Source organism: Staurois parvus, unplaced genomic scaffold (genome assembly GCF_062004578.1).
Source record: "Staurois parvus isolate SC_StPar_1 unplaced genomic scaffold, SC_StPar_1.0 ptg000817l, whole genome shotgun sequence".
NCBI classification, from domain to species: Eukaryota; Metazoa; Chordata; class Amphibia; order Anura; family Ranidae; genus Staurois; species Staurois parvus.
The window spans coordinates 441,898-463,331 of record NW_028318613.1 but is presented as its reverse complement, the minus strand read 5'-3'; the positions used below and the strand labels follow the sequence as shown (position 1 = coordinate 463,331).

At 45.9% G+C, this 21,434-nt stretch overlaps 1 protein-coding gene across 1 annotated transcript in view; it reads right to left on the bottom strand.

Annotated features, from left to right (window-relative positions):
• LOC149444095 (myotubularin-related protein 13-like) overlaps positions 1-21,434 on the bottom strand; it is a 355,643-nt gene that overhangs the window by 111,665 nt on the left and 222,544 nt on the right. The window contains exon 3 of the mRNA XM_089654946.1: positions 18,086-18,223. Coding sequence (XP_089511072.1) covers positions 18,086-18,223 — 138 coding nt within the window. The remainder of the gene's footprint in view (positions 1-18,085; positions 18,224-21,434) is intronic.

The following is a 21,434-nucleotide window of genomic DNA, read 5'->3' as shown; positions in this document are numbered from 1 at the left end:
TACCACCGCCCCCCATACACTGGCAATCCCCCAGTCCCCCACCCGAGAGAGCCTTCCACTACCACCGCCCCCCATACACTTGCAATCACCCAGTCCCCCACCCGAGAGAGCCTTCCACTACCACCGCCCCCCATACACTGGCAATCACCCAGTCCCCCACCCGAGAGAGCCTTCCACTACCACCTCCCCCCATACACTGACAATCCCCCAGTCCCCCACCCGAGAGAGCCTTCCACTACCACCGCCCCCCATACACTGGCAATCACCCAGTCCCCCACCCGAGAGAGCCTTCCACTACCACCTCCCCCCATACACTGGCAATCCCCCAGTCCCCCACCCGAGAGAGCCTTCCACTACCACCGCCCCCCATACACTGGCAATCCCCCAGTCCCCCACCCGAGAGAGCCTTCCACTACCACCGCCTCCCATACACTGGCAATCCCCCAGTCCCCCACCCGAGAGAGCCTTCCACTACCACCGCCCCCCATACACTGGCAATCCCCCAGTCCCCCACCCTAGAGAGCCTTTCACTACCACCCCCCCCCCCAATACACTGGCAATCCCCCAGTCCCCCACCCGAGAGAGCCTTCCACTACCACCGCCCCCCATACACTGGCAATCCCCCAGTCCCCCACCCGAGAGAGCCTTCCACTACCACCGCCCCCCATACACTTGCAATCACCCAGTCCCCCACCCGAGAGAGCCTTCCACTACCACCGCCCCCCATACACTGGCAATCACCCAGTCCCCCACCCGAGAGAGCCTTCCACTACCACCTCCCCCCATACACTGACAATCCCCCAGTCCCCCACCCGAGAGAGCCTTCCACTACCACCGCCCCCCATACACTGGCAATCACCCAGTCCCCCACCCGAGAGAGCCTTCCACTACCACCTCCCCCCATACACTGGCAATCCCCCAGTCCCCCACCCGAGAGAGCCTTCCACTACCACCGCCCCCCATACACTGGCAATCCCCCAGTCCCCCACCCGAGAGAGCCTTCCACTACCACCGCCCCCCATACACTGGCAATCCCCCAGTCCCCCACCCGAGAGAGCCTTCCACTACCACCGCCCCCCATACACTGGCAATCACCCAGTCCCCCACCCGAGAGAGCCTTCCACTACCACCACCCCCCATACACTGCCAACCCCCCCCCCCCCCCCCGCCCCGACAAGTGATAAGACACTCACCTACACAGCTCCAGACACCCCTGGGAACAAGAGTCGGGCTCTGCATACACCATCAAGCAGCCCGCATCCTCTCTCAGATCCCACCTGGTCCCCATGCTGCGTGTGTCCCTTCTTCCTTTCCTTCTTTCGGGGGACAATGTTGCCCCCCTGAAAAATGCCGCCGTAGGCATATGCCTTGTTTGCCTTGTGGTAAATACACCCCTGTGTACACATAGTCGTTTATAGGCAGTTGAGTTTACAGTCTTTTTTTAACGCACCAAACTTGCGTCCAGGAGTAGATTTTAACAGCATTTCAAATGCCAAACGCTTGTAAACGCGGCTAACCGCGTTTATAAGCGTTTGCGTTTAGAAGTTTTTTTTAACTGTTCCATATCCAGATGCTGTCCGGAGCCTTTTTTCATCATCAGAAATGCATGCAAAGCGTTTTCCATGTATTCAAATGGACCCGGTACACCAGCGCAGTCAGTTCCAGGTTTTGCGTGAAGGAAAAAAATGGTAGAACGCGCCGCATTATGCTCATGATGGAATCCATAGTGATTACAACCAGAAAAGACAGGAAATCTCAACACATACTGCTCTTTCTGCTCTCTCTATTCCTCTCAAAATGTCTGAAATAGTTAATAACTTACTGTTTTTCAGTGCATTCTGGGCATTTTGTCAGGTCTCCTGAGGTTATCTTAAAAAAAATGCTTCTAAACGCAAACGCTCATAAACGCGGTATGCAAAAGCGGCTAAACTGACGTTTTTTAACCTACGTTTTCCAGCAGTCAGTTTCCATCGTTCAGAAGTGTTTTCCAAACGTTCCGTGTACATGGAGCCTTATAAAGGGCCGGCACCCCAGATGAATCCTATTACTGCTGAGCTGCCATTGTTTAAACAAAGGCCCTACAGATACAAAGGGGAACTCTTTAAATCACTAATGAATGCCACCGGCTTAAACCCATAATTTGTCCTTTTTCCCCAATTTCACATTTATATTTGTAAGTCTTAAAGTGATTGTAAAAGCTGAAGGTTCATTAATGCATTCTCTGCATTAAGGTAAAGAACCGTCTGTGCCAGAGGATCCCCCCAAGCCCCACCTTGTACCTACCTGAGCCCAATCTCGATTCAGCGATGTGCACAAACGAGAGCAGCGGCTCTCCCCCACCTAACTGGGCAGATTGATAGCAGTGGCAGGGGCGGACTGACAACTCATGGGACCCCCAGGCAATAGGGGATCATGGGGCCCCTGTGTCCTTACCCAAACTCAAAAAAGCCTATGAAAAAGGTACCAGGGGCATCTAATGGGACATAACAAACATGTCGTATTTACCTGGTATTGCCCAGAGCAGCCCCAGTCCTCCTCTACTTGGGTCCCCTGCTGGCACTCCTGGCTCTTTTGCTTCAGTGAGTGCCCGCTATAAAAAGCTGCTTTCTATGGGGCACTAATGTTGGCTCATGCCCTATCTTTGTCTATTGAGACAGACAGGGCGGCTCGGCCCCGCCCTCCACTTCCTCATCACAGAATTTGACTGGCAGCAGCGGAAGTCAACGGTTACCGCTGCTCAGGGGTGGACTGACCATTTGGAAACTCGGGCACTGCCCGAGGGCCCGGGGTCAGTAGGGGGCCCCATGAGATGCCCCTGGTTCCTTTTTTCATAGGCTTTTTTGAGTTTGGGCAAGGACACAGGGGCCCCATGATCCCCTATTGCCCGGGGGCCCCATGAGTTGTCAGTCCGCCCCTGTTCCTAACTCACATTCATACATACACTTACTAGAGCCAATTCTGTATTCAGGCGCTAATTAAACTACCAGCATGTCTTTGGATTGTGGAAGGAAACCGGAGTACCCGGAGGAAACCCACGCAGGCACAGGGAGAACATGCAAACTCCAGGCAGGTGGTGTCGTGGTTGGGATTCAGAGATGTAGGGAATTTATTAAAAGGACAACTGTAGTAAAAGTGAAGTTTTACTGTAAGGACATGAAGCTTTTAATCTTAAGATCAGCTGAGGTTTTGCTCAGTTTGTTTTTTTAAACTACTGGAGGCCACAGTGGAGAGATGAAGGGTCATTCAATCGCTTTAGGGCAACACAGCATTCAAGAAAAGCTTATCCCTGATTAAAAAAAAAAAAAAAAAAGAAGGTCCAAGGAGTCTTGGGTCTCCCATGGTAAATAGGAAGCAAGTCTCTCTAAGTGTTCAGGATAGCAGTAGATAATTCGATTATCATCACAGCAGTATCTGTGACCCTCAATGAGGTTAACCCTCAGCACAGCACGCCCACTCCATTCTGTAATCTTTGGAGAACAAGTGGATACTGAACTCTACAGTCACCCACAACTGTGCAAACACAATCGCAGCTTCCCACACGTGTGCATACACCTGTTCCTGAACACACGTGCATACACCTGTTCCTGAACACACACACACTGACCACATGAAAGACCGAGACACCACAAACCCCATACACAACCAAACGACTTCTAGGAGGCCGCTTTTGCAGCTAACAGTAGACTACTTGGAGTTCTACTTCTATAGTCCCAACATACTCCGCAGTGCTTTGCAGAGAACACCAACCCAACGGCATCAGTCCTGGCTCCCTGAGGAACTTACAGTCTATGTGAGCTGAAATGGATGACAGTGTCCGGAATTGTCACTGGAACAGGAATACAGTGGGATCACCAGTTTTAGTGACAACTGCCTAAGAGGGTTTCCCTTCCCCAACCTCCTTTCATTTGCTGTGCTGTCTCTGGGACTGTAAAGTAAATTTGGAATCTCTCTGATGGAAGGTAGAACTTCGGGTGGAGCAGGCCGGGCGACTCCGGGTGGAGCGGGCCGGGCGACTCCGGGTGGAGCGGGCCGGGCAGACCTCTTCGGGTGGAGCGGGCCGGGCAGACCTCTTCGGGTGGAGCCGGGCAGACCTCTTCGGGTGGAGCCGGGCAGACCTCTTCGGGTGGAGCCGGGCAGACCTCTTCGGGTGGAGCCGGGCAGACCTCTTCGGGTGGAGCCGGGCAGACCACTTCGGGTGGAGCCGGGCAGACCACTTCGGGTGGAGCCGGGCAGACCACTTCGGGTGGAGCCGGGCAGATGACTTTGGGACAAAACTGGACGGACTCCGGGGGCAAACTGGACGGACACCGGGGGCAAACTGGACGGACACCGGGGGCAAACTGGACGGACACCGGGGGCAAACTGGACGGACACCGGGGGCAAACTGGAAGGACTCCGGGGGCAAACTGGAAGGACTCCGGGGGCAAACTGGAAGGACTCCGGGGGCAAACTGGAAGGACTCCGGGGGCAAACTGGAAGGACTCCGGGGGCAAACTGGAAGGACTCCGGGGGCAAACTGGAAGGACTCCGGGGGCAAACTGGAAGGACTCCGGGTCAATCTTTTGAGAGATCAACCCTTTACTAGTCTCTTTAAAGAAAACAAATAGAGGATCTTGTACTTCTATAGTATTGTAGAAGAATGCTATGTTTACATGCTGTACTGAGTGCTGAATTCAGGAATTCCACAAAACGTTCCCAACTAACTTGGTGGCTGTGATCTACTTTCTCACATGAAGGTTCACTAGTGACACAACGCAACACATTAGATATTTTCACATGGTAAGCATTAATGATGCTGTGTAATGGAAAGTACAGATAGAGATTATGATTTTTGTTCAGAGATAATGCTGAGTTGTCTGAATGCCACGATCAAACAATCACAATAGGACAAGGCCAAAACACATCATAAAAATAAAGCAGAAACAGACATCTCAGGAAAAGAAAAGGGAACAAATTGAAGGACCGCTAAAGGATCAGCCATCACCTTGTGATTCCACAGAAGACCATGCCAGAAAGAATACGGATGATACCTGTGTCCACATAAATGGTTCAATCTGGCAGAAATTTAAAAAAAAAAAAAATGTACAAATCCAAAAAATAGAAGTGAAAAAGACAAAAGCATGGTTTGGGAGAGATGAGTCCCACTTACAAGAGAGAGAGGAGTAAGAAATGTCACTTCCTAATAGAATGGAATGGGAGACGTGAGTCCCAGATACAAATGACAGAGATGAGATGTCATTACCAATAGTTTGGTATGGGAGAGGTAGGTTTCAGGCACAAAAGACAGATGTAAGAGATGCCAGTTACTAATAGTATGGTATGGGAGAGGTAAGTCTCACCTGAGAAATGCCACTTCCTAACAGTATAGATTAGGAGAGGTGCGTACCAGGTACAACAAACAGAGGATTAGGAGATGCCACTTCCTAATAGTATGAAGTAATGTTTGGGAGAGGTATGTTCCACCTAGGAGATGATACTTCCTACCAGTGTAGTTGAGGAGAGGTGAGTCCCAGATACAACGGACAGAGGATTAGGAGATGCCACCACTTCCTAATAGTATGAAGTAATGTCTGGGAGAGGTATGTTCCACCTAGGAGATGATACTTCCTACCAGTGTAGTTGAGGAGAGGTGACTGCCAGATACAATGGACAGAGGATTAGGAGATGCCACTTCCTAATAGTAGGAAGTCATGTTTGGGAGAAGTATGTTCCACCTAGGAGATGACACTTCCTACCAGTATAGTTGAGGAGAAGTGACTCACAGATACAACAGACAGAGGATTAGGAGATGCCACTTCCTAATAGTAGGAAGTAATGTTTGGGAAAGGCATGTTCTAACTAGGAGATGATACTTCCTACCAGTATAGTTGAGGAGAGGTGACTCCCAGGTACAACGGACAGAGGATTAGGAGATTACACTTCCTAATAGTATGAAGGAATGTTTGGGAGAGGTATGTTCTACCTAGGAGATGATACTTCCTACCAGGATAGTTGAGGAGAAGTGACTCCCAGGTACAACGGACAGAGGATTAGGAGATGCCACCACTTCCTAATAGTATGAAGTAATGTTTGGGAGAGGTATGTTCTACCTAGGAGATGATACTTCCTACCAGTGTAGTTGAGGAGAGGTGACTCCCAGATACGACAGAGGATTAGGAGACGCCACTTCCTAATAGTATGAAGTAATGTTTGGGAGAGGTATGTTCCACCCAGGAGATGATACTTCCTACCAGGATAGTTGAGGAGAAGTGACTCCCAGGTACAACAGTCAAAAGAATAGGAGATGCCACTTCCTAATAGTATAAAGTAATGTTTGGGAGAGGCAAGTCTCACCTGAGAAATGTCACTTCCTAACAGTATAGATTAGGAGAGGTGCGTACCAGCTACAACAAACAGAGGATTAGGAGATGCCACTTCGTAATAGTATGAAGTAATGTTTGGGAGAGGTATGTTCTACCTAGGAGATGATACTTCCTACCAGGATAGTTGAGGAGAAGTGACTCCCAGGTACAAACGGACAGAGGATTAGGAGATGACACTTGCTAATAATATGGTTTGGGGAGGTGAATCCCAAGTACAATGGGCATGGGAGTAAGGGGCCTCAATTCCTAATAGTGTGGTTTGGGAGAGGTGAATCCTGGGTACAACGGTCAAGGGAGTAAGGCAAGCCATAGATGATGCGACTCTTTCCTAGAAAAGAAAATCGTTTGATCTCCCCATCAACACAGTAAGTGTCGATAGGGGAATCGCTCCCTCAGCGCTATTGTGTTTAGCCAGCAGAACACAATTATTCTTATTATTATTATTATACAGGATTTATAAAGCGCCAACAGTTCGCTCAGTGCTGTACAATATAATGGGAGACAATACATGCGACAGTATAATGACAATACAATGTGATACACGAGGGGTTCGAGGGCCCTGCTCCTTGGAGCTTACAATCTAGGATTACTGCTAGTTGCTATAGCCGGTAATCACACGCAATAAATCTCCCAGGCTAATTGCACTGAAGTCAATGGATGTGGGAAATGAGTCCAATGTACAACAGACAAGGGAGTAATAGACCTCATTTTCTAATAGTATAGTTTTGAGGAGGCGAGTCCCAGGTACAAGGAGCAGAGAAGATCACACTCCCTAATAGTTTGGTTTGGGAAAGGCACGTCCCAGGTACAAAAAGGACAGAGATGAGATGTTACTTCCCACTTTCACCTGGCAGCGCTAGGGTTGTTGGTCTGAACCCCAACCACCTGCCTGGAGTTTGCATGTTCTCCCTGTGCCTGTGTGGGTTTCGTCCGGGTACTCTGGTTTCCTCCCACATTCCAAAGACATGCTGGTAGGTAAATTGTATCCCGTCTAAATTGTCCCTAGTATATGTATGTATGAATGTGAGTTAGGGACCTTAGATTGTACACCCCTTGAGGGTTAGGGACTGATGTGAATGTACAATATATATGTAAAGCGCGGCGTAAATTGACAGCGTTATACAAATACCTGAAATAATAAAATAAAATGAATGGCAGGACTCAAGGTTTTCCAGCAGAACATTGCTCAAAGCATCATGCTGCCTCTGCCGGCTTGCCTTTTTCCCCATACTACATCCTGGTGCCATCTCCTCCCCAGTTACGTGACGCACGCACACTCGCCAGTCCACATGATGTGAAGAAAAATGTGATTTTGTCAGACTAGGCCACCTTCTTCTATTGCTCCGTGGTCCAGTTCTGATACTCACAAGCCCATTGTAGGTGCTTTTGGCTGTGAACACGGGTCAGTATGGGCAGCCTGACCGGTCTGCAGCCCCATACACAACCAACTGCAATACCCATTTTTTCTGCTTTCAACACATCAACTACAGGGACAACACGTTCACTTGCTGCCTAATACATCCCACCCACTTTCAGATGCCATTGTAACAAGATAATCAATGTTATTCATTTTTACCTGTCAGTGGTCATTAAGTTATGGCTGATCCGTTTAAAGTATTAAAAAAAAAAAAACAGGCCTTTTCCCCTGCAAGATGCGATTGTACTGTGTGGCAGAGCTGTGTAAAGATCAGGACTGGATAAATAGATAAGTTATTTGGCAGGTACTGCTCCTACAGTGAAGGAAATGCATGTTTGATCCCCTGCTGATTTTGAATGTTTGCCCACTCACAAAGAAATGATCCATCCTGTATAGTAACACTGAGAGACAGAATAGCAACAACAAATTCAAAAGAAATGCGTGTCTAACAAATGATGACTGATCTGCATGTTCAGGAGGGAAATAAGGATTTGATCACCTTCACAAAACATGACTTAGTACTTGGTGGTAAATCCCTTGCTGGCAATCACAGAGGTCAGACGTTTCCTGTAGTTGGCACCCAGGTTCGAACACATCTCAGGAGGGATTTTGGCCCACTCCTCTTGGCAGATCCTCTCCAAGTCATTAAGGTTTGGTGGTTGATGTTTGGCAAGTCGAACTTTCAGCTCCCTCCACAGATTTTCAATCGGATGAAGGTCTGGAGACTGGCTAGGCCACTGCAGGACCTTAATGTGCTTCTTGTTGAGCCACTCCTTTGTTGCCTTGGCCGTGTGTTTTGGGTCATTGTCATGCTGGAACACCCATCCACGACCCATTTTCAATGCCCTGGCTGAGGGAAGAAGGTTCTCACCCAAGATTTGACCGTACATTGCCCCGTCCATCGTCCCTTTGATGGGGTGCAGTTGTCCTGTCCCCTTAGCAGAAAAACACCCCCAAAGAAGAATGTTTCCACCACCATGTTTGACAGTTGGGATGTTCTTGGGGTCATAGGCAGCATTCCTCCTCCTCCAAACACGGCGAGTTGAGTTGATGCCAAAGAGCCCGATTTTGGTCTCATCTGACCACAACACTTCCCACCAGTCCTCCTCTGCATCATTCAGATGTTCAGTGGCAGACTTCAGACGGGCCTGGACATGTGCTTTCTTGAGCAGAGGGACCTTGCGGGCACTGCAGGATTTCAGTCCTTGTCAGCGTAGTGTGTTACCAATTGTTTTCTTGGTGACTGTGGTCCCAGCTGCCTGGAGATCATTGACAAGATCCTCACGTGTAGTTCTGGGATGATTCCTCACTGTTCTCATGATCATTGACACTCCACGAGGTGAGATCTTGCATGGTGCACCAGACCTAGGGAAACTGACACTTGTTTTGTGTTTCTTCCATTTGTGAATGATTGCACCAACTGTTGTCACCTTCTCACCAAGCTGCTTGGCGATAGTTTGGTAGCCCAGTCCCGCCTTGTGTAGGTCTACAATCTTGCCCCTGACATCCTTGGACAGCTCTTTGGTTTTTGCCATGGTGGAGAGTTTGGAATCTGATGGTTTGATTGCTCCTGTGGACAGGTGTCTTTTATACAGGTAACACATTAAGATTAGCAGCAATCACTTTAAGAGACTGCTTCTAATCTCAGCTTGTTACCTGTATGAAAGAAACCTGGTAGCCAGAAATCCTGCTGAATGATAGGGGATCAAATCAAATATGCAAATCAGTGCATAATTTGTTAGACATGCATTTCTTTTGAATTTTGTGTTGCTATTCTGTCTCTCAGTGTTACAATACACCGAACATTCAATTTTTAGACCGATCATTTCTTTGTGAGTGGCAAACATTCAAAATCAGCAGGGGATCAAATACTTATTTCCTTCACTGTATATGTGTATTTCTATTGTGTATAGTGTTTACTTAAAGGATGAAAAAAAATTTAAAAAAAAAATATTATATATATATATATATATATATATACACACACACACACACACACATACATATATATATATACACACACACATACACACATATATATATATATATATATATATATACACATACATACACCAACACACACACTATTTTTTTAATTCTTTAAAAAGATTTTGCCACCTCTCCCCACATAGTCCAATGCCAAGTTGATGCTCTTGACGGATAATTTATATGTTAGGTGTCCAGCGACATTCGGCATCCTCTGCCCTCTAGCGGTGATGAGATCGGTGGCGCACACTGCTGATTAATGACACACAAGGTCACATGCTGGAACGGATGCTGTTGACTTGTGCACAGAGCGTGTCACTCATTCTGTACAATGACATAAAGGATATTATGCAGGAATGCAATAAAACAAACATTTGGTCGCAGCATGTGTAAACTGTCCGAGATATATGACTTTATCAGGCCAAGTTTAACATTTGGAAAATTCTTTGCTTTCAACCTATTACTCGAAAAATGGCTGCTGGGCTGTTTTTACATGAATGTTAAATGACCTCATCGTATGAGCGAGACATTAGCAGAGGGCCGAGCCAGAAATCTCAGTCTTGCTGGCTCTTGGTTAGCAGAGAGGACTATAGTGGGGTCTAATGACGGCATTGTATGGGATAATGAACAGGTGACCGCGACAGTTATATGGCCTCTCTCCATCAGGAACATCTCAACCTCATCACAAGAGCATGAGTGAAGGCTCTGGAACACACGCAGGTTATTCTAAATCCACTATTTCGCAACCTTTTTTTTAATCATGGTACCCTTTAAAAGTATGCAAAATCACAAAGCACCCCCAGTCTAAAATGGGGTCCCTCCATTGCATCAGTAGCCTCTTTTTCACATAAGATCCCCCCTATTCACACCAGTCCTCAGCCCCTCTCTCTTTTACATAAGAGTCCACACCTCCCTCTCCACCCTTTTCAGGGTCCTCACCCCCCCCCCCCCTCACTTTGACATCAGAGTCCTCAATCCCTCCTTTTTCAAATCAGAGTCCTCAGTCCCTCCCTTTTCAAATCAGAGTCCTCAGTCCCTCCCTTTTCAAATTAGAGTCCTCAGTCCCTCCCTTTTCAAATCAGAGTCATCAGCCCCTCCCTTTTCAAATCAGAGTCCTCAGTCCCTCCCTTTTCAAATCAGAGTCCTCAGCCCCTCCCCTTCTGGGTCCTCACACCCCCTCTCCCCCCAATTTCACATCAGAGTCCTGGTATATATACTAGAATTTTTTTTTTAATACTACTGAAGTCAGCGACTTATAGTGGGACTGTTCTAGTGCGGCGGGCAACCTGACACTAACTGACGCTGACTGGGAGATAGACTGACTAACCAACACTGACATCACCAGTGACACTAATAGAGTGATCAGTGATAATACTATACACTGTCACTGTACTGAGGACACTGGATGGAGAGGGGTTAACATCTAGGGGCAATCAAAGGGTTGACTGTGTGCCGAACAATGTGTTATGTGTGCTGATTTTTACTAAATATCTGTTTCTTCCTTTTCCCTTGCAAGGAAGTAGAAACAAATAGATTGTTCCCTCTGTACAGAGCTCTGTGTTGTTCGTCAACACAGAGTTCTGGGCTATGATTGGAGACAGCTGATCAGCAGGTCCAGGCCATGAATCATTGGCCGAAAACTGTTGAAAAAATCCTGAAGTGTCCCATCAAAGCAGGAGTCGGCTAGGGGTGTGGGGGTGAAAACACAGCCGACATACAGGTAAATGATTGTGACGAACAAACGAAACCAGTGCTCAAATCTTCATGCAGACTAGAAAGAACTTTGAATGCCAAACGTTGAGGTGTAGCCCTTCAAAGATCGGGAAATCATGGTACTGGTAAACAAAAGCAAAACAGGGCGCACTCTCATCGTGCATTAACGTGGTAAACCACAAATTTATTTAAAAAACATATAGATCTATACTCACAAACCAAAGAGAATAAAAACAGAGCAGATAAATCCATAGTCAGTCCAATGGAATGATAGACCCTTGTTGGGAAAATCTAACGCGTTTCGGGAGACGGACTCCCTTCATCAGAGCTCTGTTTTTATTCTCTTTGGTTTGTGAGTATACATCTATATGTTTTTTAAATAAATTTGTGGTTTACCACGTTAATGCGCGATGAGAGTGCGCACTGTTTTGCTTTTGCTTACAGGTAAATGATTGTGCCTGTAAGGGCTGCCCACCCGAAGTAAAAGGCGGGCAGTCAGCAAGCAGGTAGCCTCCCTAGCGGTCCATATTTCTGTGCTCAAAGCGGTACTTTTTTTGTATGGAAATATGTATCTTTTTTATTGTCGTCCTGTAATATTTAGGAATAACTCACTGAAATCTGTCCGAACAAGAGTCTAGTAAACATCCCGGGTATGCTAAAATGTCAAACACGAAATCATAAATTATATTTTAATAAATAATATATTAATACATTTAACTCAATAATATAGTCAAACCAAAAACACTGAAATGTGAAATATAGCGCCAAGTTTGCACATCGCTGAGCAAAGTCGCAGAATCGTTTTCAGTGTCTGATGAGGAATTTCCCCCACGAATCATTATCACTCAATTCTGCAAGTGGTTCTGATTTACTATCGCTGTTCTCTAGCCGGTCTAAAACCGCGTCTGACCTAAAGGGACGCTTTTTGGACGCCATGGACGTTTCTCAGTTTCCAGGCAGAAAGAACAGTAAAAATGCAGGCAGGGCGCCGGACAAAGCACTCGGGACAAAATGTATGTGAAATGGTTTGATACAGGAATGTTATACTATGTGATTTTAGTGTATTTAGTGAATGTCACTTTTACAATTTTCAAATTTCCCGCCATTCCGTCCCCCGTACGTCCCAATATCGCAGGGAACGGAACCCAGAAGACAGGTGCCGGCATCGGCCGGAGGACATTACCGGGGACACTGCAGGGGGGACATCGCGGGAGCGCAGGACAAGGTAAGTGCAGAAGGGATCCCGGAGATACGCTGCAGAGTATTCCCGAGTGTAGCTTGGGGGGGTTACCGCTTGTGGTGCTGAAACTTTACCCCGAGCTACACTCAGGAATACCGCCAGGGAGGTTAAGTCAATGTCCTCCTTCTCTCTAGTTCCCTGGTCTCCTCCTCCCATGCCCGCCTCCAGGACTTCGCCAGAATGTCACCCATCCTCTGGAACTCCCTGCCCCAACCCATCAGATTATCACCTACTCTCCTCTCCTTTAGGCGCACCCTGAAAACCCATCTCTTCAGGGAAGCCTACCCCACCCCCTGTTAACTTGCCGACCCCCTCTACTCTTCCTACCACTCCATCCCCCACAGCTATGTCCTCCTGTGCCACCATCCCCTCCCTCCTAGATTGTAAGCTCCAAAGAGCAGGGCCCTCAATCCCCTCATGTTTTGCATTGTATTGGTATTGTTCTGTCACATGTTCTGTCCCCCTTTGCAATGTACAGCGCTGAGCGAACCATTGGCGCTTTGTAAATACTGTATAATATTAATAATGTCAATGGCTTGGATTATATGGCAACTATTTAATCTAAGAGAAATTCCCAAAACATGGCCTGTTGAGGAATACTTGACGACTGACATTGATAACGACTTCTCTAGAGGAAGCATTCCGTATTTATAAAACATAGGACAATATTCTGTAAAATACTGGAACAGCAAAAAGCAAAGTGCAAAACCACATAAACATTACTAAGTGTTAAATAATTGGTCAAAATCAACAACTTTAAAAAAAAAAAAAAATGGCCAAAATCTCCGCCCACGGAAAATATACCAGAATTTCTTTTTAGATTCCAAGAAAGCATTTTATTGAAGTAAATCGTCGCACGCATAGGTTGGCTTTCCCAAAAACATCTGATCTATTATAGCATGACGGTTTAACAAGGACGGAGCGGAGCGGCATAGAGCAAGTCAGGAGATAATAAGAAGTATCCAAGACTTTGCCAAGAGATTGGCTCACATCCGCTGGACTTGAAAGCACGCACTGCGGCACGATTCTCAGCAAAATAAAAATATCTCAGATTATATAAAAAGACTTATCTAATGTGGAAGATTCCAAGTATCATCTCACTAGATCAGCGCTGCGCAATGAGACACAGCTGGGAATTATGTAAACCCGGAGATCTGCAATCCGAAAGCCCGACTCATACAGAACATTAGAATGTTACAAAAGATTGAAAAAACCCCGGACTAGAAATCATGTAATGTGATTTCCTTTAAAAATATCATCTATCTATAAAATCCATCCAATAAATCCATCCATCTATCATCTGTCTCTCAAATTCATATCCAACTTTCTATCTCATCTACAGTCTCTTATCAAGGGAACTCAATGGACCACGTGGGCTTTTCCTGCCATCAGTCCTTCTTTATCAATCTGTTCAAGTGGACCACTTAGTCTTTTTCTGCCATCACTCTATCTACGACTTCATCTACTGCTGTATCCATCACTCCATCCATCATTCCATCTACCCAGTGTATAAAGCCAGTTCCATGAAGACACGGTTTGGTGTGAAGGAACTGGAGTGCCCTTTGCAGAGCCCTGACTTGGGATTAGTTGGAAATTGAATGAGCTAGGGAGAAATTTGGATGAATTGTTTATTAATGACCAACTAAAATAAAGAACAAATACAGTGAAACAACATTTATAAGCATGCAGCCTATCCATTCATTAGAGACATCACTGAGAATGCCTTCTATCCATTCACTAGAGACAAATGACATCACTGGGAATGCCTTCTATCCATGCATTAGATAATGGTGACATCACTGAGAATGCAAACCTGTCCATTCACTAGAGACCGGTGACATCACTGAGAATGCAGCCTATCCATTCACTAGAGAGTGGTGACATCACTGAGAATGCAGCCTATCCATTCACTAGAGACCGGTGACATCACTGAGAATGCAGCCTATCCATTCACTAGAGACCAGTGACATCACTAAGAATGCAGCAAATCCATTCAAAAGAGACCAGTGACATCACTAAGAATGCAGCCTATCCATTCATTAGAGACATCACTGGGAATGCCTTCTATCCATGCATTAGATAATGGTGACATCACTGAGAATGCAAACCAGTCCATTCACTAGAGACCAGTGACATCACTGAGAATGCGGCCTATCCATTCACTAGAGACCGGTGACATCACTGAGAATACAGCCTATCCACTCATTTGAGAGCGGTGACATCACTGAGAATGCAGCCTATCCATTCACTAGAGGCCGGTGACATCACTGAGAATGCGGCCTATCCATTCACTAGAGACCGGTGACATCACTGAGAATGCAGCCTATCCACTCATTTGAGAGCAGTGACATCACTGAGAATGTGGCCTATCCATTCACTAGAGAGCGGTGACATCACTGAGAATGCGGCCTATCCATTCACTAGAGAGTGGTGACATCACTGAGAATGCGGCCTATCCACTCATTTGAGAGCGGTGACATCACTGAGAATGCAGCCTATCCATTCACTAGAGAGCGGTGACATCACTGAGAATGCGGCCTATCCATTCACTAGAGACCGGTGACATCACTGAGAAAGCGGCCTATCCATTCACTAGAGACCGGTGACATCACTGAGAATGCGGCCTATCCATTCACTAGAGACCGGTGACATCACTGAGAATGTGGCCTATCCATTCACTAGAGACCGGTGACATCACTGAGAATACAGCCTATCCATTCACTAGAGAGCGGTGACATCACTGAGAATGCAGCCTAACCATTCACTAGAGAGCAGTGACATCACTGAGAATGCAGCCTATCCATTCACTAGAGACCGGTGACATCACTGAGAATGCAGCCTATCCATTCACTAGAGACCGGTGACATCACTGAGAATGCATTCTATCCATTCATAACAGACCAGTGACATCACTATTTAATATAATGCTTCAGGTTGTATTGCAACATATTAAATTGAATATTTTCTAACTGATGTAAAGAAACCGTTTTTTTAGCCATCCACGTATTGTACATATTAACTTACAATGGAATTTCATCTGTGTGACCTCGTCTTGTACTTAATCCGGCATATCTGCACATATTGGTGAGGGGGTGGATTAATATCCTTCTGCATACATGCCCTCTGAACCGCTTATTAAGAGATTAGTGTTGGACATTCATGACAAGGAACTAAAAGGCCAAAACAATGACTCGGGTGCCGCTCCACATAAGAAACGTGTTAATCGCTAAGGGGAAAAGCAACACAATTTTGGAAACAAATCTCGAGTTACAAAGAAAGTATTTCGACAAACCGTCTCCTACAACATCTAATAAGAATTCCAAGTTGTCCCGGGGAACAGAAAATTCATGAACTCATTTCACGAGGGAGCGTGAATCAATACTACACTATCTAATCCTCGAGTTATTTTTAAAACAAGTATAAAAATAAATCTTCACTGGTGTCAAAACTATCAAGTTCAGCTCATGGGTGTAACCCGAAATGAGAACACGCTTGGTTCCGTGGGCGAGCTTTGTTTGGGATTAAATCATTTATATAAAGAAAAAAAAAAAAAAGTTGTAGTTTTGCTTTGCTTGATTTATAAGAAGACTGCCATGAGGATAAAATATGTCTTTTCTAAATGCAATGTAGTGTCACTGGCGCCGTGGGCCTTACTTACACCATTCACACAAATGGTGGACATTACCACCCTTCTGAAAAGCGAACTACGATGCAGCGGCAGTCTACAGCTGTTTAGGAGGTGCCTCGTGAATGCCTATCTTTTTTTCCCGATCTGAAGGGGAATTTTATGTTGAAATACAGTGCTGCAAGAGTCTGACACGTGGTAGAGGCATGGTCCTGTTGACCTCTTAGGCTACGTTCACACTATTGTTGTGTGCAGGCGGCAGAGAGAGCGTTTTTACCACTTCCCAAACGCCTCTGCCAATTCTGCACATTACAGAACATGGTGCTGTTCTAACGGGAGCGTTTGCGTCGCATCGCGGCAAAATGGACGCCTCTGGTCAAGTCAGGAGGCGTTGAAGCCTCCTATTCTAATCTATGGTGCCGCTACGCAAATGCCCAGCCGGCATTTGCGGTGCGGTTGCGACGCAGTTGCGGGGCGTTTGCGGAGCGGTAACACCATTCAAACTGTATTATAGGCATTTGTGGGGTGTTTTTAACGCTCGGCAAACACCTAGCAAACGCCACTAAACCGCGCATGCGGCGTTTGCCGAGCGTTAAAAAACGCTCTGCAAACGCCAGACCAACGCTTGCCAAACACTATAGGGGCGTTTGGCAAGCGTTGGTAAAACAGCCAAGTGTGAACGAGCCCTTACTCTCTAGCTCCCTTATCTCCTCCTCCCATGCTCGTCTCCAAGACTTCTCTAGGGCGTCACCCATCCTCTGGAACTCCCTACCCCAATCTATCAGACTATCACCTACTCTACTTGCCTTTCGGCGATCACTGAAAACCTCTCTCTTCAGGGAAGTCTATACCACCCTCTGCTAATTCTGGAATCCTCTACTCTTCCAACCACTTCATCCCCCACAGTGACTACCTACTGTACCATTCACCCCTCCCTCCTAGATTGTAAGCTCCAAGGATCAGGGCCCTCAAATCCCTCTTGTATTGAACTGTATTGTTGCTGTATTGTCTCCCACTATAATGTAAAGCGCTGAGCAAACTGTTGGCGCTATATAAATCCTGTATAATAATAATAATAACTTCAATGGCCACCACCTGTTAAATGTGACATGCTGAGGTACATTTACTATATCACAAAGGAAAGCATTGCACCCATGGTGATGTTTATTGACCTGAGCAAGCATCATGTCAATTTACAGGTAGGTGGTTGGAGGAGTGGAGAAGGGTGATAAAAATGTGGATCAATCGCTTGCTCTTACAGCCTCCTTGCTGCCACGTGAACTTAGCCCACAGTTTTTGAACTAGGGTTCCTCCAGAGGTTTCTAAGGGTTCCTTAAGCAACGGGAAATTTCTGCCCCTCAGATAAGTCCCCACTGACATCAAAGATCTTTTTAGCTATCTGTAAGGAGGCAATTCTTCCCAAGTGTAAAAAGCATTCTTCCCACTGACCATCACACTACTGTATTATGATTATTATACAGGATTTATATCGCACCAACAGTTTACGTAGCGCTTAATGTATCATGAGTTGTAGATATAGTAATTTTTAGCAGGGGCTCCCTGAGACCAAAAAGTTATTTCAAGGGTAGAGAAAGGCTGCCTTAGCCTAAGAATAAGAATGGCATGGCCGCCAAACTCCGCTATGAAAACAGAAGGTGACAACCTTTTTGGCTTTTACAAATTGAATTATCACACTATTTTACAACCCAGGTGCAGAAAGCAGCTTTTAAATTTTCTGTTACCTGCAAGTTGATTTCAGCCTCGTAAAATGTCAGACATGCGCAATAGTGGCGGTCCGAGTCGATGTCCGTTAAAACCACAACAAAGAAAGTGGGTTGTTTCCTCTCGCGGGACAGCTGCCATCCTCCCGGTTGACAAAACTGAAAGAAAAGGAAGAAAACAAAGTTATATTACTTTACAGAAACCAATATATCGATCGTAATAACGAGCATGAAAAGTGAGCCTAAAAGACAACCAAAGAAAAGATTTATGGCATGAATTTCTTGTTCCACTTCAATCCTACAACAAATTCTTAGATTGTAAGCTCCCAGGATCAGGCCCTCCTATCCCTCTTGTATTGAACTGTATTGTTGCTGTATTGTCTCCTGTTATATTGTAAAGTGCTGAGCAAACTGTTGGCGCCATATAAATCCTGTATTATAATAATAACAACACTGCATCTCTAGAACAGACAGTGATCGGGAATCACCACAAAGGTACAATGAGAGGGAAAAAAAAATAACCTCACATCTCAGAGGGGTTTTTACCCTTCTCTACTCCATCCAAACTACAAGTTATTATTATTATTATAAAGTATTTATAAAGCGCCAACAGCTCACTCAGGGCTGTACATTATAATGGGAGACAATACATGAGACAGTACAATAACAATACAATGCGATACACGAGGGGTTCGAGGGCCCTGCTCCTTGGAGCTTACAATCTAGGAGGGAGGGGATAGTGGTACGGGAGGAATAGCTGTGGGGGATGGAGTGGTAGGAAGAGTGGAGGAGTTTGGCAATTAGCAGGGGGTGGGGTAGGCTTCCCTAAAGAGATGGGTTTTCAGGGTGCGTCTAAAAAAAAGGAGAGTAGGTGATAGTCTGATGGATTGGGATAAGGAGTTCCAGAGGATGGGTGAAGCCCTGGAGAAATCCTGGAGGCGAGCATGGGAGGTAACCAGGGAACTAGAGAGAAGGAGGTCTTGTGAGGAGCGGAGAGTACGTTTTGGGTGGTATTTGGATATCAGGTCGGTGATGTAGTTTGGGGCAGTGTTATGGACAGCTTTGTACGTCAGTGTTAGCATTTTGAATTATTATTATTATTATTATACAGTATTTATAAAGCGCCAATAGTTCGCTCAGCGCTGTACATTACAAAGGGGGACAGAACATGTGACAGAACAATAACAATACAATACAATGTAAAACATGAGGGGATCGAGGGCCCTGCTCTTTCAAGCTTACAATCTAGGAGGGAGGGGATGGTGGCACAGGAGGAGAAAGGTGTGGGGGATGGAGTGGTAGGAAGAGTGGAGGAGGTCGGCAAGTTAGCAGGGGGTGGGGTAGGCTTCCCTGAAGAGGTGGGTTTTCATGGTGCACCTAAAGGAGAGGAGAGTAGGTGATAATCTGATGGGTTGGGGCAGGGAGTTCCAGAGGATGGGTGACACCCTGGAGAAGTCCTGGAGGCAGGCATGAGAGGAGGAGACCAGGGAACTAGAGAGAAGGAGGTCTTGCGAGGAGTGGAGTGTGCGTGTTGGGTGGTACTTGGATATTAGGTCGGTGATGTAGTTCGGGGCAGTATGGTGGACGGCTTTGTACGTCAGTGTTAGGATTTTTAATTTGATCCGTTGCGCAATCGGAAGCCAGTGGAGGGATTGGCAGAGAGGGGTGGCGGAAACGGAGAGGTTGGTAAGGTGGATGAGTCTGGCCGCAGTATTCAGGATCGACTGAAGCGAAGATAGCCTGTCTTCAGACTGGTGCCTTTGAGGCACTATATATGCCAAGTACAGACACAAGATCTCAACCTCAATCAACACTAGTCCCCTATTCCTCCCAGTGCCAATCCCTGTCCTACCAGTTGACTTCACTTTAAATCCGGAGCCCATGGACCCATTCTTTTAAATTAAACAAATATTTTTTGCTGCTGGTTTCATTGCTTGTTCAATTGCAAGTTTAGGAGTCTTTAGATTCAACGACTGCACAAGTTCAAGAGGGACCAAGCTGTCAACATGCCTTCGGCAAACCATACCACCTCATCAACTTCATTCTGAAATTCATTTTGGATATCTGGGCTCAACAAAGCAAAAGTATGCAAAGTTTTGTCTCTTCACCTCCCAATGTTAACGTACAACACAAAACTCGGGTCCGGGGATAAACATTCTTCTCATTCTCTTAATAAAATAAAGGAAAACTTAATTTATTTCTGAACTTCAATCTTGTGCGTTCGAGCAAAATAAGCTTCTCAGGGAAGATTAACACCACTTTGGCAATTGAAACCTGGCCCATTCCAGCCTGAGAACGGACTCTGGACAGTCATACAAGGTCAAAAACCCAAAGTCAAACATTTGATGTAGATGATTTTATTCTTATAATGGATAAAAGAAGCTGGTGGTACCCTGGGGCCCGTGTGTTCCTGGTGGTATAATAAATTTGACCAATATAAGTATGAGTATGTATAACTATGATGGCCAAATTTGTTCAACTTTTGAAACCCTTGTAGAGAAAACTCTTAATTCTCTTGCAATAGTACTTCTGTGATGCAGCTTTTTAGACCAGAGTTTCTCAACTAGGGTTCCTCCAGAGCAGGGGTGTCCAAACTATGGCCCTCCAGGTGTTGAGGAACTGCAAGTCCCATAAGGCCTGGCAAGACTCTGACATCCACAGGCAAGACACCCAAAGGCAGAGACATGATAGGGCTTGTAGTACTTCAACAGCTGGAGGGCCATAGTTTGGACACCCCTGCTCCAGAGGTTACTAGGGGTTCCTTGAGCAATTTCTACCTCTCAGATAAGTTCCCACTGACACCGCTGTCCTTTTCAGCTATCTGTAATGGGGTAATTCTTACCAAAGACCACAAGTGTAAGGAGCATTCTTCCCACAGACCTTCACACTAATGTATCATAGGTTGTAGATATAGTCATTTTCAGCAGAGGTTCCCTGACACCAGAAAGATATTTCAAGGATTCCTCTGTGTTGAAAAAGTTGAGGAAGGCTGCTTTAGATATTTACTTTGACCCATATACAGTATTTCTTAAAAAAAAACTGTAGTGCCAACAATGGCTGACTAATAAACAATGTACCTGCAAAAAAAATGTCCAACAGGCGTATGTAGATGTTCATGCTTGTGTGCTGTGGCCAACCATGTGTAGTAAACCACCAGCACCAATATCTTATGAGAATTAAACACTATCAAAAAATGTGGTTAGTATCTGCAGGAAACTGTGGAACACACAAAGTATTTCAATGATCATGAAAGGATACCAATTTTACCAATGCTGGATAACAGGCATTTTAGGTCTTTTGTAGGATTTCTCAACCAGGGTTCCATGGAACCCTGGGGCTCCTCCAGAGAGGTTTCTTCAGCAATGAGCAA